This window comes from Myxocyprinus asiaticus, chromosome 31 (assembly GCF_019703515.2).
Source record: "Myxocyprinus asiaticus isolate MX2 ecotype Aquarium Trade chromosome 31, UBuf_Myxa_2, whole genome shotgun sequence".
In the NCBI taxonomy this organism is placed as follows: Eukaryota; Metazoa; Chordata; class Actinopteri; order Cypriniformes; family Catostomidae; genus Myxocyprinus; species Myxocyprinus asiaticus.
Window position 1 is genome coordinate 27,617,095 of NC_059374.1, and position 17,271 is coordinate 27,634,365.

At 39.1% G+C, this 17,271-nt stretch overlaps 1 protein-coding gene across 2 annotated transcripts in view; it reads right to left on the minus strand.

Annotated features, from left to right (window-relative positions):
- The window catches only part of LOC127422526 (membrane-associated phosphatidylinositol transfer protein 3-like), a 209,006-nt gene that overhangs the window by 47,070 nt on the left and 144,665 nt on the right, over positions 1–17,271 (minus strand). For both annotated transcript variants that reach the window (XR_007894193.1, XM_051666122.1), the window contains exon 9: positions 8,200–8,357. Coding sequence is in view for 1 of the 2 variants with exons in the window: in XM_051666122.1 (XP_051522082.1) it covers positions 8,200–8,357 (158 nt within the window). In the remaining variant the exon portion in view is untranslated. The remainder of the gene's footprint in view (positions 1–8,199; positions 8,358–17,271) is intronic.

Sequence of the window (17,271 nt, forward strand, 5' to 3'; positions counted from 1 at the left end):
AAGTGAATTTCCCCAGTCTCACCAACTGCTGCCTATCTGTCAGAAAGCTGGTGATCCACTGACAGATAGAGGTGGGAACAGAGAGTTTGTTTAATTTAGTCCGGAGAATAGCTGGGATGATGGCGTTGAAAGCTGAACTGAAGTGAACCGAAGCAGTTGTTTCCAAGCTGCTACTGTATATAAAAGGGAAAAGCTCCACTTGAGCCCCTCTATTGTGAAGAGTGAGAAAGCACAATTTAATACTAATTTAAGAACACAGCTCTCATACTGAGTTAAACACCAAAGAATAAAAATTTGCTTTAAGACTGGATTTAAAAAAAGAGTGTGATGGGGCCAGCATAACATGCAATGGCAAATTATTCCATAGTTTGGGGGGGCTCCTACTGCAAAAGCACGGTCACCCCTATGCTTCAACCTTGCTCCAGGAACAACCAGAAGCAAGTGATCAATGGACCTGAGTGATCTTGATGGAATGTGTGGTTGTATAAGGCCAGAGAGACAGGTTGGAGCTAGCCCATTTAGTGATTTGTAGGCAAACACTAAAATCTTAAAATCAATCCTAAAACGTACCAGGAGCCAGTGAAGAGAAGCCAGTATGGGGGAAATGTGTTCTACCTTCCTCGTAAGAAACGCCACAGACAAAGTGGAAAGCGGGCAGGTATACTGGCCAAACTGAAGTCATGTTCTGCTCTACTGTCAGGATCACTATACCGGCCAGGCTTTCTGCCTCATGGATGGGAGTGTGACCGCTTTGTATCTTGGCGCTCATTGGAAGTGCCGTTTCGGTGGATTTGGCCCATTGCACTGGTCTCTTCCAGTGATCTCTTTCTCTACCAGCTGCCTCGCTTTCGTCGAGGTGGAGTCAATCTACAAAATCACACACTGTGACATGTATCGCACAGGATAACGACTCTTCGCTGGAATATAACCAGTTGCCGATCAGGTTGGCTCTGATTAATGCGAGATTGATGGTTAATAATACATTTATTCTGAATGACTTTATCATTTCACGTGGCCTGGATTTTTAATTTATAACAGTCCTGGTTGAATGTTGGGGATATAAACGCTTTCTCTGAACTTGTACCCCCAGATTATGCATTCTTTAACTCTCCACAGACTACAGGATGGGGTGGTGGACTGGCATCCATTTTTAGAAGTAACTTTTACTGTAGTATTTTAAAGTCTGTGACTTATGCAAGCTTTGAGCAGCAAGTATTTTTACTGGACTTGGTGAACCCTGTGGTGTGTGGGGTAATTTACCGGCCTCCAAAATTCAACAAGGATTTTATTGCCGATTTTTTAGGGGGGCTTGTCCACAACTATCATATAATACTCCTTGTAGGTGATTTTAACATTCATTTGTGTTGCTCAACAAATTCCCAGGCTAAAGACTTCTTAAATCTCACTGACTCTTTTGGCTTCAACCAATTTGTGAATGGTCCTACACACGTTCATGGGCACACTTTGGATCTTGTCCTTTCCCTTGGTTTGTCTATCTCTGATATTGAGATATGTGACATTAATTCTGCTGATCACAAGCCTGTATTGTTTTCTGTTCCTCTCCTGCACCAAACTGTGAAATCCCACATTCCTATTTGCTGGTCTCGTACAATTACTTCTACTACAAAAGGAGACTTCACCTTTGCCTACACTCAGTCTGTTTCTCACACTGCACCACTGAGGAGCATATTAATGCTTTTAACTCCACCTGCACTAAGATCCTGAACTCTGTTGCTCCTTTGAGGGTGAAATATGTTAAACCAAAACCTGATCCTTGGATGAACGATTCCATTAAACCTTTAAGGCGGATATGCAGAAGAGCAGAACGAAAATGGAAGGAAGACAAACTTCAGGTGTCATTTGAACTTTTAAGAGTTTCATTATCAAAAATCCAGAAAGCAGTGAAAGCAGCAAGGACAAAATACTTTTCTGCTGTTATTGCTAATAACTGTCATAGGCCTGGAGTCCTTTTTAGGATTATAAGTTCTGTCATAAACCCATCTGTAAGTATGCCTCATGAAATTTCCCCAACAACATGTGACCATTTCCTCAATTATATAACTGATAAGATTGCATATGTCAGATCACGTATTCAGACCCCCGTGTACGATCCATCGCTTCCACCTATTTGTTCTGCTGCTCTTTGTCAGTTTTAACCTATTTCTTTTCCTACTCTAAGATTGTTGAAAAATTGAAGCCCACTACCTCCCCCCATGATGTTATCCCGACACAATTTCTGAAACAAATTATAGACATTGTTGGACATAGCATATTGTCTATAATAATTGAATGTTTGGTTGCCGGGACAGTACCAGAGTACTTCAAAAATGCAGTAGTGCTGCCTCTCCTTAAAAAACCTAACCTTGATATGACCGTTCTCTCCAATTTTAGACCTATTTCTAAATTACCTTTTATCTAAAAATCTTAGAGAAAGCAGTACTTGTCCAGTTACAGTCTTTTGTTTAGATAACAGTAACATTTTTGAAGTATTCCAATCCAGTTTTAGAACTCAACACAGCACTGAATCTGCCCTTTTAAAAGTTTTTAATCTGCGATTTTGGTGCTTTTAGATCTTAGCGAAGCCTTTGATACCATGGATCATGGCATTCTTATCTCACGCCTTGAGCAGTGTGCAGGCATCCGTGGTAACATTCTTAGCTGGTTTAAATCTCATCTTTCAAACAGAAGCTTTTCAGTTTCTTCTGGTGAATTTTCATCTGTCACAGCCCCTCTCACCTGTGGCGTTCCTCAGGGCTCTATTCTGCCTCCAGTATTGTTTTAGCTTTATATGCTTACTTTAGGAAATGTGCTTAAGAAACATGGGGTATCTTTTCATTGTTATGCAGATGATACACAAATTTACTTACCTTTGAAAATAAATGACAGTAATACATTAGAACCTTTGCTGGCCTGTCTTGAGGATCTGAAATCGTGGATGTCTTAAAAATGTTTAAGCCTTAATGACACAAAAACTGAGATAATTATGTTTGGTCCCTCTGATTCTGCTAGCCTGGCCTATGTTAATTTGGGCCAGTTGGTTCCTTTCCTCAAGCCGTTTGTGAAAAATCTAGGCTTTGTATGTGACTGTGCCCTGAAGTTCGACAAACAGATAAATACTGTAGTAAAAAAGCTTTTTTTCAATTGAGACTTTTAACTAAATTCAAGACTTCTTGTAATTAAAAGAACTTGAAAAGGTCATTCATGCATTTATTTTTGCCCGTCTGGATTACTGTAACTCCCTTTATATAGGTATTAGCCATGCTTCCCTATCAAGGTTACAAATGGTCCAAAATGCAGCAACAAAAATGCTGACGGGTGCTCACAAGCGGGACCATATTACTCCAATTTTACATTCTCTTCACTGGCTCCCTGTTCTATACAGAATTGACCATAAATCACTGCTTTTTGTTTTTAAATCTCTAAATGGATTAGCACCCTCATACCTTGCTGATATGCTACATACTCATAGCCCCCAAAGATCTCTTAGATCGTCAGATCAGAAGCTTTTGACAGTTCCTAGATCTAGACTAAAGAAGAGGGGCGTCTGCACCTTTGCGGTAGCGGCCCCTAAACTGCGGAACAACTTACCAAATTATATTAGAACTGCTTTAACAATATTTGTTTTAAAACTAAGCTGAAAACATATTTGTTTACCCTGGCTTTTAACCAACCTTAGAGGCTGTATTTTGTATTTTTTGTGTGTTTCTGTAGGTTCTACTTCATATGGATTGTACAGCACATTGGTCAACATCTGTTGTTTTAAACTGTGCTCTATAAATAAAAATGAATTGAATTGAATTTTGGAAAGAAATGGGTGTTTGGAGATTGGTCTAAAGTTGGAGAGAACCGAAGTGTCCAGATTGGATTTTTTAATCAAAGTGGTTGCACTAATGCATGTTTAAAGTTCAGTAGTACAACACCTGACGCAAGACTGCTATTTATAATTATTTGAATATTGGGTCCAATAGTTTCAAAAAAATCTCTTTTAAAAAGCGGGGAGGGACAACATCTGTAAGACAGGCTGAAGATTTCATATGACCAATGATTTCCCTCAAAAGAGAAAAAGACAGGCTCAAACTGGTTAAAAACAGCAGAGCAGGTGACAGTGATGGATGGGTCATCGGAAGAAGGTGAAATATTAGCTCTAATGGTAGCAATCTAGTCAACAAGAAAGTGGAGGACATTTTCACAAGTTTCTAAAGAATAATCAAAACAAGCAGATGGGGGGGGGGGGGGGTTGTGATGTGGTATAAACAGCATTAATGGTACTAAAAGAAACATGAGGTTTGTGAGAATTTTTTTTAAATGATGTCAGAAAATATTGTCTTTTCAGTTTTGACAGTTTTCTGTTATCTATGCTGCATCACATACTTCAATGTTAAAAACAGGTAGACCACATGATAAAGCAAGATTTAGTGTGTGTCCATGCTCATGTGTGGGAACTGTCACAGACTGTACCAGATTAAAAATCAATAAGATTTAAAAAATCCTTAACCAATGGCTTAGTGGGGCAGCAAACATGAATATTAAAATCTCTGATGATTAAAACCCTGTCATATTTTGGCATAATTCCAGCCAAAAAGTCAGAAAAGTAATTAATAAAACCTTGTTATATTTAGGTGGTCAGTATATCACGGCACACTGCACCGACTAGGATCGATCCAGCTCGAAAGCTGGGGTATAAGTCCAGCATCAGCTGATGACAGTTAAATTTTTCTTAAACACAGTTGCTACTCCTCCTCATCCAGAAATCCTCGGAGAGTTAAAGTATGTACAATCAAGCGGTAAAACTTCTGAAAATACGCTTGACTCACTGACACTTAGCCAGGTTTCAGTCACGCACAAAAAATCCAACTCACGAAAAGTAAAGAAGTCATTCAGGATAAATGATTTGTTTGCTAGAGATCTAGCATTCACCAGAGCTATCCTGGTTGGAACCCTGCCTTTAGCCATTGGGGGTTCCCGATCCAGCGGCCAAAGGCTTCGGGCATTCAGGCCACCTCTACAAAAACGAGAGCGAGGTGAACGAGGGCGGAGGATCTGGACCTCCTCATCTGGACCTCCTCAACCGGACCGACAACCGGTACCAGCAAGGTGTACACAGGATCCAGAGAGGATGGTACGTCGGAAGGACGGAGAGGGAAAATGCAAGGGTTTCCAGGTGTGTGGATTCGACTTAATGCAGCGCTGCACAGACTGATCATTGCTGGACTTGAAGCAGTGCACGTCGGTTAGAAATTTTGTCCGACTGTGGCGCCACGTCACTGCGTCATATGCCATCACAGTACTGCGAGAGCGATTTGACAGCAGCCGGCTGGCGCAGCCGCTGCATTTGCTCCAGAGGAGCTGCACGAGCTCTGAATGAAAACACAGCTCATTCTCGAATGGCTCATTCTCGACTCACAACGTGACAACAGTTAAACATGTTTCATGGGCTGCTTTCGCAGATGCATATTTCACATACTACTCTTACTACTTCTGCTATGTCAGTCTATGGGAAAAATAAGAGTAGTGTGGTAGTAGAACACACCTTCCATCATGCGACCAAAAGGCAACGCACTCTGGTGTAGGCATCCGTTGAACAATGGGAATCTCAGAGAGGTGGGACTAGTTGCGCTATGAAATCGAAAAAAAAAAAAACAAGGCGAAAAAACAAAACATGCGGTGTATTGATTCCCTGTCCCCTATTATATTTCTCTGGCACGCTAACAAGATATTCATTGTGGAGAGGGAGCCTGGAGAAGAGTTCCAGTGTTTACTGGTACATTGTCATTAAGATATATATTAAATAGCCATCTCTGTCCGTGACCACCTCTTCCCTCTGTGATACACGCCTTCCAAACTGACCTTTTACTCTCTCATGCGCCAAACGTTCCATCTGAGCTTTCCCTGGCCTAGTGTGTAAGCGCCCTTAGGGCCGGTGTAGCCTACGCCGTAGCCTGACTAGCACCTCTTCAAAAATGTTACTGCGTGTTATGTCGACACAGACCACAACAGCTGTGATTGGTCCACATTAACCAGACCCCCATCACTTCATAGACTTCAATGTATTTGGCAGCGCTGATGCGAGTCATGTAAAAGCTCCTCAACATGTATAAACATCAGTCACTTTTGCACATTAATAGCTCCTCCACCCTTTTCTATACGTGATGAACAAGGTAGACTCACATGCTGATACTGAAGTAAACGAACAACATGCCCCTCTCATTCAATCGTTCGGTACATGTACCAGGTCACTCAGTTTGTTTATTAATGAGAAGTTTCACGAGTGCCACTTCTCACTGTGCACATGCTGTTGTAGCCAAGCACACGATTGGCTGTAGCTGTAACCAATCAAGCGATCTGCCTCGGTTGGACTGCGATTGTCAAGCACACAATTGGACGCTGCTGTAATCAATCATGAGGGTGTAAGCGTCCTTAACTGCTGATGTTGTTTTACAATGCGCAGACAATTTGTGTATTTGACTCCTATTCCGAGTCCGATCGTTACCATGTTTTTGTGCATGTAACAGAAACATTGCTCTCAACAGTCAAAAAGTTATATTAATATTTTCCAGATCTAATAATTTTTTTACAGGACATTTAGGTATTTTTCTAATTTTCCATGACTTTTCCATGACTGGAAAACTGCATTGCAAAATTCCAGGTTTTCCAGGACACGCGGGAACCCTGATTAACTAATGTTAACTAAGGCATTATCTAATGTTAACAAATGCAACCTTATCATAAAGTGTTCCCGACATAATAAGTTAAGCATGTGGACATGCTGCTACTGCACAGTTAGAAAAACACAAAACATGCAGCATTAAGCATGTATGACATGCTGCTGCACAATTTGACATAAATACAATCCCCATGTAGCAGATCTAGACAACTGGAGCTGGGGAGGTAGAGGGTTTTAGAGAAAACTTTCACAGCACACTCAATGAAACCGGCTTACTTAATTAAATTTAAATATTAGGCAAAGATAGAGTATGCAAATTACACCAGGTGAGCCGATTGGCTTAACATACTGTATCATATGTGAGTGAGCTGACTGCCTAACAGATTACAAGTTCAATGAACCTATCAGCCTGTGGTATGCCTCAACTTAGTGATTTTGCAAAACCCTCTCAGAATTTAAAGTGTCTTTCATCCCCTATAAAACACCTCTGATACAGCCTTACACAATCAAGTGGACATTTTAGACCACTGCGTCAAGTCTTGCTCTGTTTTTTGAGCTTCCCACCACAAGCGCCATGTTATTAAGACAGCATCTCAAGTTAAAACTAGGTAAGCTTTTAAAAATGCATCTTGAGGCTGCTGCATTTTGCTCCATTCTGTTGTGCACCGTCTAGCTGGTTTTGTACGCAAGAACAAGTCTTACGTAAACGCCTCCTAGAAACACATTTGATCAGGGTCAGGTAATCCCAAAACCAGCCTATTTATTCAGGGCTTCCTTAAGACCAATTTGTCGACTAGTCAAACAAACAACCCACTGACTAGTCAATTTAAAAAATATGTACACTCATGGAGCACTTTATTAGGAACACCTGTACACCTACGTACTTATTCATGTGATTATCTAATCAAGTGACCGTGTTGCAGCAGTGTAATGCATAAAATCATTCAGATATGGGTCAGGAGCTTCAGTTAATGTTCAGAATGTTTCAACCATCAGAATGGGGAAAAATGTGATCTCAGTGATTTCGACTATGGCATGATAGTTGGTGCTAGACAGGCTGGTTTGAGTATTTATGTAACTGCTGATCTCCTGGGATTTTCATGCACAACAGTCTCTAGAGTTTACTCAGAATGGTGCCAAAGACAAAAATCATCCAGTGAGCGGCAGTTCTGCGGACAGAAACGCCTTGTTGATGAGAGAGGTCAATGGAGAACGGCCAGACTGGTTTGAGCTGACAGAAAGGCTATGGTAACTCAGATAAACACTCTGTACAATTCTAGTGAGCAGAATAGCATCTCAGAATGCACAACACGTCAAACCGGATGGGCTACAACAGAAGAGGAGCACATCGGGCACTTTATTAGGACTGTAGTGTTCCTAATAAAGTGCTCTTTGAGTGTAGTTTTGCATAACCCTAGTGTTCACTGCATTATAGAGAAATTTGAGGTGACGGCAATGCCTACCATTGTGTGAGTATTGTATCCAGATGACAATGTGTGCTGGGTCATGTATTGGGGAGTGTGTATGACACTAACCCTGGAGAGCAGGAAGCACAGTGCGTCTCATGGCTAGCACCAGTCCAAGAGGACAGCCCAGCAGAAAACAATCCGACACCTCAAAGTCAAAGTGACCTGGATTCAACACTACACTGGTGCTGCTGCCTGGTCTCTGGTCCACTTCATCCTGAATCAGACTGCAAACACACACAAAAAAGCACAAGGATGACATTTAATGAAAAAGTTAAGCCAAAATTTTCTGACTACAAAACATTCTGGACACTGTGAGTGGTTGTACGCTCTGAGTATGATTACCCTGATGAAAAGGCCAGCATAACTACTCACAATCATTTTGTTGTGTTTTGTTGTGTTTTGGATGCAATTTAAAAAATATGTACACTCACGGAGCACTTTATTAGGAACACCTGTACACCTACGTACTTATTCATGTGATTATCTAATCAAGTGATCGTGTTGCAGCAGTGTAATGCAGAAAATCATTCAGATACGGGTCAGGAGCTTCAGTTAATATTCGGAATGTTTCAACCATCAGAATGGGAAAAAATGTGATCTCAGTGATTTCGACTATGGCATGATTGTTGGTACCAGACAGGCTGGTTTGAGTATTTCTTTAACTGCTGATGGTGGTCAGGTGTCCCCATCAGGCTCTTTAACTAGCTTAACCAGCAGGGTTAACTTAACTAACCCTAAGCTTCAACAACTATGTTAAGTTCAGTGTTGGGTAAGTTACTCAAAAAGTAATTATACTATTGATTAGTATTTATTAGTATAAAAGTACAAATTATTTCTCTACAATTGTTTTCAGATTACATTACTAATTACTCCATTGGAAAAGTAATCACATTTCTAATTTCTTTACTTTTAAGTTACTTTCTAAAACACTTATTCACTCAACAAATTCAAAATAATGTCTATATTTCATCCTTGTTCACTGTTACACACAAGTCATACACTCAGCACCTCACATTTCTCCTTCACAATGACTACATTTATATGGACATCAGAAAGTGGGTTATTGTGAGAAAGCTGCATTCTTGTTGACATGCACTGTATAAGCGTTGCACTCTTTAGTCTCATATACATGTGGCTCGGTCAGTAAGCAGCTTTCTCCTGAGCGACGTAATTACCCCGCAAATCTTGTGTATGACTTCACTATTTTATTTTCTGTTGCTTCAATTTATTTCCAGATATTCCAGAGCTGTTGCTGTGTTTGTTTCCTTATCTTTCTATCGCGACCTGTAGCTTCAATAGTGAGGGTTCCCTTTACATAAAACTCTGGGATTCCCTCAATGTATGAGCATATTTACACAAACATGAGGGACTGTCAATATTTTGCAGTGGTGTTTATAAATAGGTATATTTGATAGTGTATGCGCTTTTCCCACTGTACTCCCAGAAATGTTTTGACGACTTATTTTTGGGCTCCATCCTATGACATTTGTTATTCGGTCTGTTCCACGCACATGTGCACTCTTCAAAAACCTGTTAGAACAGCGCTTATGTGTTCACATGGCCACATAAGCAGCTTTCTCTGGGAGAAACCCAGAGAAAATCTCTTAAACGGTGTAAGGAAATCTGTTCTCGTTTACATGATGTTTCAGAACACCGCTTTCTGCAAAAACCCTGGAATAACCCGCTTTAAGTGCATGTAAACGTGGTCAGTGACTCGTTATGGGGCAATAATTAATGCATTCTACATAAATAATGTATTAGAAATAAGCATAACCCTATAATGCAGTGTTTCTCAACCACTGTGCCACTAGTGTGCCGTGAAAGATTGTCAGGTGTGCCGTGGAAAATTATCAAATTCCACTAAATAAATAAATGCATGAAAAAAAATAAAAAAATTTCAGGGATCCAAATTCCTCACCTTTTGGAGAAATTCGCCGTTTTGAAACCAAAATCGGTCACTTTTGTGATTGTGAAGAGTAATGATTAATGTGAAAATTTGACTGATATTTATACGTGTTAAGGGTCTTTCACATGACTCTATGAAGTGACATCACTTTACACCAAAGTGTTTTTCACACACATGTTTTTGCTTCACTAATAATGTCTTTGAGAGTACTAAGCAACAAGAAATATTTAAAAACTGTCCAAATTTGTGAAGAGACATTTAATGTCTTATAATTTCTTTTAATTAAATATTACCTTATCGTTTACGAATATCAGAGACCCAGTTACTGAACTAATTTAAATTCACCAAGAAAATGCTTGGACCTAAACATAAATTAGTCCTTTTATTACTTTCTGCTATCAAAGCAACTGCAAGCTTTTTTCTCTCTTCCAAATACATGTTTTCAATGTTTATTGTGCACACCTCCCGCTTTTTTACATGGCAAACTCGTGAAATCATCCCTCTGTGACGTTTTCTGCAACTCTTGTCATGTGGAGGGCAATGCGGCGCTTGACGCTGGCACTGAACAGCGCATTGACGCCTCGACTCAATTCATATGAAATGCGCTTTACAATGACAAAAGAACACTATTGAAACTCAAAATTATTATTATTTGTCTATTATTGTGGTCTTTTCTGATAAAAGCCATGCTCAGCAGTTTAAATAGGCTACTGTAGGAAAATGATTCCGTAGATCTGCTTTGTGTTCATAATTCTTATACTGAAGTACGGAAGTACTTATGATGGAGCACGGCCAGCGCTGAATCAGCTGATCGGCGTGATAGCGAGATAAAGGGCAGCCGAGATGCCGGTTCGAGGGAGAGAGATGCACGCGGCCACGCCGCATGTTTGTTATTGTTGGTTTCAAGTTGAGTTTGACATTAAAACTTTATGTTGACTGTTCAGCCGGTTCCTGCCTCCTCCTTGCCCAACCTTTACCTGTTACAGTGATGTAATCTAAAGTAACTGGTTTTTTATTCTGATTATGTAATCCAGATTACATGTAGTCAAATACTACCCAAAAATTTATATATTTTAATAGTATGCGTGTTTCCTGGGAATCAATCCCATGACCCTGCCATTGCTGGTGCCATGCTCTACCCTTTGAGCTAAAGAAACGTACCTCTCAAAAAGCTATAAGAAAGCCATCCAATTTTATATTTAATGTACAATTTAACTTCAGAACAGTTATTACTTTTGGTCTTTAATGTTTAAAGTCTTTAAAGATCAAGGTTCAGACTGAAGAGCTGTTTTCAGTCTCTCTCTACCAATAGCTTGCTTTGTGCTTCCTTTGGCTTTCCATTTACAAAACAAAAGTACGATCCCTCTCATTCTATGGCTACACTCTCTTAACCATTTTAAAATCCTAATTTACCCAAAACGGATTACAGCAAAAATCATTTTGTTTGACTGTCAGCAACTATTCCTCTTTTTCACACTGTCTTTCAAATCTCTGCCCCCTTTTTGCACATTGTTTATCTTTGTTACCATCACGCTACAAACGATGACAGAAAAGCTCTTAGGCTGCTAAAGACTATCTCACCTCAGACTGAGTGTGAAAAGGATGGGGTGTACAGGGCCCGGGGGAAGAGATGATTGGGAGAGAGATGTAGAGAGCTGAGGGGTATGGATGAGCCCAGTGATATGTTTCCCTCAGGACCAGCACTATCAGTCCTTTGTGGGAACCAGTGCTTTTGTCCAGCAATCCTTAGAGCGGCCATTTAGCAAATGCACAAAGGCCAAAGATAAAGTATAGCAAATACCTAAGGCAAGATGACTTGCATTGCATGGGTGGTGTAGTGTAATGTTTCCCAACCCTGTTCCTGGAGGCACAGCAACAGTACACATTTTTAATGTCTCCTTAATCTAACATACAGTTGAAGTCAGAAGTTTACATACACACATCCATTAAATCTGTTGACCTCCATTAAAACTAATTTTTTAACCACTCCACAGATTTAACACTAGCAAACTATAGTTCTGGCAAGTCATTTAGGACATCGACTTGACACAAATCATTTTTCCAACAATTGCTTACAGACAGATTGTTTCACTTTTAATTGACTATATCACCATTCCAGTGGGTCAGAAATTTACATAGACTAAGTTAACTGTATCTTTAAGCAGCTTGGAAAATTCCAGAAAATGATGTCATGCCTTTTGACAATTAGCCAATTAGCTTCTGATAGGAGATGTACTGAATTGGAGGTGTACCTGTGGATGTATTTTAAGGCCTACCTTCAAACTCAGTGCCTCTTTGCTTGACATCATGGGAAAATCAAAAGAAATCAGAAACAAATTGTGGACCTCCACAAGTCTGGTTCATCATTGGGAGCAATTTCCAGTCAGCTGAAGGTACCATGTTCATCTGTACAAACAATAGTACCCAATTATAACACCATGGGACCACGCAGCTATCATACTGCTCAGAAAGGAGACACATTCTGTCACCTAGAGATGAACGTATTTGGTGTGAAAAGTGCAAATCAATCCCAGAACAACAGCAAAGGGCCTTGTGAAGATGCTGGAGGAAACAGGTAGACAAGTATATATATATCCACAGTAAAACAAGTCCTATATCGACATAACCTGAAAGGCTGCTCAGCAAGGAAGAAGCCACTGCTCCAAAACCACCATAAAAAAGCCAGAGTACAGTTTGCAAGTGCACATGGGGACAAAGATCTTACTTTTTGGATAAATGTCCTCTGGTCTAATGAAACAAAAATTTAACTGTTTGGCCATAATGACCATCTTTATGTTTGGAGGAAAAAGGGTGAGGCTTGCAAGCCGAAGAACACCATCCCAACCGTGAAGCATGGGGGTTGCAGCATCGTTTTGTGGGGGTGCTTTGCTGCAGGAGGGACTGGTGCACTTCACAAAAAATTATGTGGATATATTGAAGCAACATCTCAAGACATCAGCCAGGAAGTTAAAGCTTGGTTGCAAATGGGTCTTCCAAATGGACAATGACCCCAAGCGTACCTCCAAAGTTGTGGCAAAATGGCTTAAGGACAACAAAGTCAAGGTATTGGAGTGGCCATCACAAAGCCCTGACCTCAATCCGATAGAAAATTTGTGGGCAGAACTGAAAAAGTGTGTGCGAGCAAGGAGGCCTACAAACCTGACTCAGTTACACCAGTTCAGTCTGGAGAAATGGGCCAAAATTCCAGCAACATATTGTGAGAAGCTTGTGGAAGGCTACCCAAAATGTTTGACCCAAGTTAAACAATTTAAAGGCAATGCTACTAAATATGAACAAAGTGTATATACATTTCTGACCCACTGGAAATTTGATGAAAGAAATAAAAGCTGAAATAAATAATTCTCTCTACTATTATTCTGACATTTCACATTCATAAAATAAAGTAGTGGTCCTAACTGACCTAAAACAGGAAATGTTTTCTACGATTAAATGTCAGGAATTGTGAAAAACTGAGTTTAAATGTATTTGGCTAAGGTGTATGTAAATTTCTGACATCAACTGTACCTGATTCAACTCATTAGCTCATTAGAAGATACTCCCAGACATGAAATGGATGTGTCAGAACAAGGAAACATTAAAAATATGTAATGTTGGTGTGCCTCGAAGGAACAGGTTTGGGAAACACTGGTGTAGTGTAGTGGTTAAAGCTCAGGGCTGATGGTTAAGCGAAGTTTGCTGGGTTAGTTCCCATAAGGAGCCCAGCAGTGTGACGCACTGTGAATGATTGAGTCAGTCTACAACTACACTCTCAAACTACTTATATATTTGTATATATCGGAATATTTTGCAATAACCTTAAAATATGCTATTTCTATATTTGTAATCAACAAACTTTAAATCCATAGTTTTATATATTTTATATGGCTTCTGGCATGAAGAACACATAAAAGACAGGTACTATGTAGCCAATGTACTAGAAACTACAAGGCTCCAAGTTTCGCACGGCACGGGATCTGACAACTGGTAAAATCGCAGGTGGCGTTTGTGCCACAGTTTCGTCATGGTTAAGAACTTAATTAAGTCAAGTCACCAACATCATGTCTCTCAAAGTTAACTAAAACAACATATCAAATTAAAAATTCAGAAAAATATTATTAATATTGGGCTAAGTCTTTTTAGGTGTAATGTGTCCACACATGTATGCTTTTGTTGTCTCTTGTGGTCCACGCAGTGTTGTCAACTTAAACTGGTCCTTGATGAATTAACTGTAACTTTTTAAATAGTCAGGAAAAATTGTTATTGCTAAAGCAGACTGCAACTTTGAAAAACAGATAAACAGCACCTACTTATTGTTTTTCTATTTTAAAAGCATTGACGAGCTGCTTAAAATATATTCTTTTACAGTTTTTTCCACAATGAAATATGAAGTTATTTTAGGCAGCGAAATGTTTTGTTTATAATTGAATTATAGATTGGGTGACCAGACATCCCAGTTTATTACACAGGACAGTCCTGGTTTTTGGTAGGGTCACTGATTTTTTCTTCTTAAATTAAATCTCCTCGTTGTCCTTCTCACTATCGTTTGCAGAGAAGAAAATACATTTTGTTGCTTGATACATTCATTCTAGTCTTCAGCAAATCAGCTGAAATGTGTCTGGTTACCATGACAATGACGTCATGCGCTCTATGTCATCCTGTCAGACAGCGCAAATGCCCAAAATAATGCAAAAATGCGTTTTCAACAACGAGCTGAAAGAAGACGATCCATGTATTCGTGCAACAAGTGAAAATGTAAGCGGGGTGTTTTCTGAATGTTCATTTTCCCCGCGAGCGAAAGAAAAAGAGTGACGAATCGAAATTAATTTGTGTTAATCAATATTATGCCACAAATGCTGTTGACTGAGCTTAACTTGTATTGAACCTGGAACATTCCTTTAAATGTTGAGATGTGGGGATTGTGTTGTGAATTTTGTGTTAAAATGTGTATCTGACATGACTAGTCTACTCATAATTACATATGCAATATGAAATTAAATGGATAGAATAAAAAAAAAAGCTAAAATGTGGTTAAATATTGAAAAACAAAATATAAAATAAAATATACATTTTCACAAACTATATATTGCAGAAGATTGCATACCCCTTTTTTTTCAGGCCTATACGTTTTCACACCCCTTTCAGAATGTATGCAAATATAAGAGATAAAAGATAATATATTTTATGTAGTACTTCCCTTCAAAAGCTACATTACACAAAATGTACTATAATTTACACAAATCATCCTGTTCAAAGGTTTGCATCCCTTTGGTTCTTAAGTTGCCTTCTTGAGCATCAATGAATGTTTGCACCTTTTTGTAATAGTTGTGTATGTGACCATCAGTTGTCCTAAGTGTTAAAAGCTGGATGTCTATATCATTTAGCCACTATTGGGAAGAACTCAAATGTGCAGAAGATGCTGGGAAACCAAAGAATGTACAGTATTTATCTTAAGGAAAGTGGGCAGCTTCACAGCTCAGGACAAAGCAGGGACTCATGAACAATTATTACACAAACAGTCATTAATCATAGAGAAAGCAACACACCATATTAAAGGGTTTGCTCTCGTGTCAGTAGTTCTAAAGCTCGCGTGAAGTCTGTCTCATGAACGCGCACAAGGAAGCAGAGGTCGATGAAGAGTTTAACTTAATACATCAGATTTCTGTTTGTTTCTCACCAAACCTTATCGTATTCCTTCAGAACAAGACATGAGTCGCATACAATAATTTGTTAGACTTCTGAATTATACTTTTGTGTCCTTTTGAAGCTTGAAGAGTTGGTCACCATAAACTGCCACTGTGTGATGTCACCAAGCACAATTTTTTTTTCTCACAATTTCTCCCTTTTTGTTAAGAAAAAGACAGTTATAACAACACAGGGGTGAGAAAACAATGACTGAATCTTCATTTTTGGGTGAACTATCCCTTTTAGAACCAAGGGAATGTAAACTTTTGAACCAAATTATTTGTTTAAATTCAGTTACCATATTGTCTTGTGGAATATACGATATGTGAATATCTGTTGTCAAATAGCTTCTTCAAGGTAGTACTAAATAATTTTTTTGATACCTCTTATTTTTTTTTTAAAAACAATAACACACGGACACATCAGGGTTTTACATGCACAAGCAGTGCGTAGAACTTCCCCACGTTTTCTGCAAATTAACAATCATGTCTGTGTTAAATGGCCCTAATATTAGCAGTGGGCTTTACTTGTGTTTTTGGATGTAGCATTTGCAGTCAAGTCAAGAGATGTAACTTCTCAGCGAGTGCTAAAATAAGCTTAAAATAAGCTTACAATATTGATGTTGAGTTTATGGTTACAGTTTTAATTCAGATTCATGGACAGACTCGGACTCGATTGTTTAAATACTCTGATTTGACTCGGACTCGACTAAGGTGGACTCGAACCCAACACTAGTGTCGGGAACCGGACATATTGACCTGCACCACGTAGAGTTTCCTAACTGAACTAATAGGATATTTACTCACCCTCGTGCCATCCTAGATGTGTATGACTTTCTTTCTTCTGCAGATCACAAACAACGATTTTTGGAAGAACATCTCAGCTCAATGCAAGTGAATGATGACCAAAATTCTGAACCTCCAAAAAAAAAACACAAAGGCAGCATAAAAGTAACCCATAAAACTCCAGTGGTTTAATCCATGTCTTCTGAAGTAATCCAATTGGTTTTAGGTGAGAACAGACCAAAATATAACTACTTATTTACTTTACATCTTGTCATTGCAGTCTCTAGGCACGATCATGATGTCAAGATTTATAGTGAAAAAGTAGTTATATTATGGTCTGTACTCACCCAAAACTGACTGGATCACTTTTTATTGGATTTAATTGGACTGGATTAAAAACTGGAGTCATATGGTTTATTTTAATGCTGACTTTGTGCTTATTGATGCTTCAAAGTTTTGGTCACCATACACTTTCACTGAATGGACCACAGAGCTGAGATATTCTTCTAAAAATCTTTGTTTGTGTTCAGTGAAAGAAAGTCATACACACCTGGGATGGCATGAGGGTGAGTGAAATAACATTTTTGGGTGAACTATCCCTTTCAGTTCACAGTCTTGTGCCTTTGACTTTTTGTCTGGTTTTTCAAATAATTTTTGCTTCAAATCAAAGTTTGCAATGTTGTAATTCACCTTGGATCTGGTTGGTTTGATAATGAATACCTTATTTGCATTGTATAATGACAAAACCAGTTTCTCTATTTGATG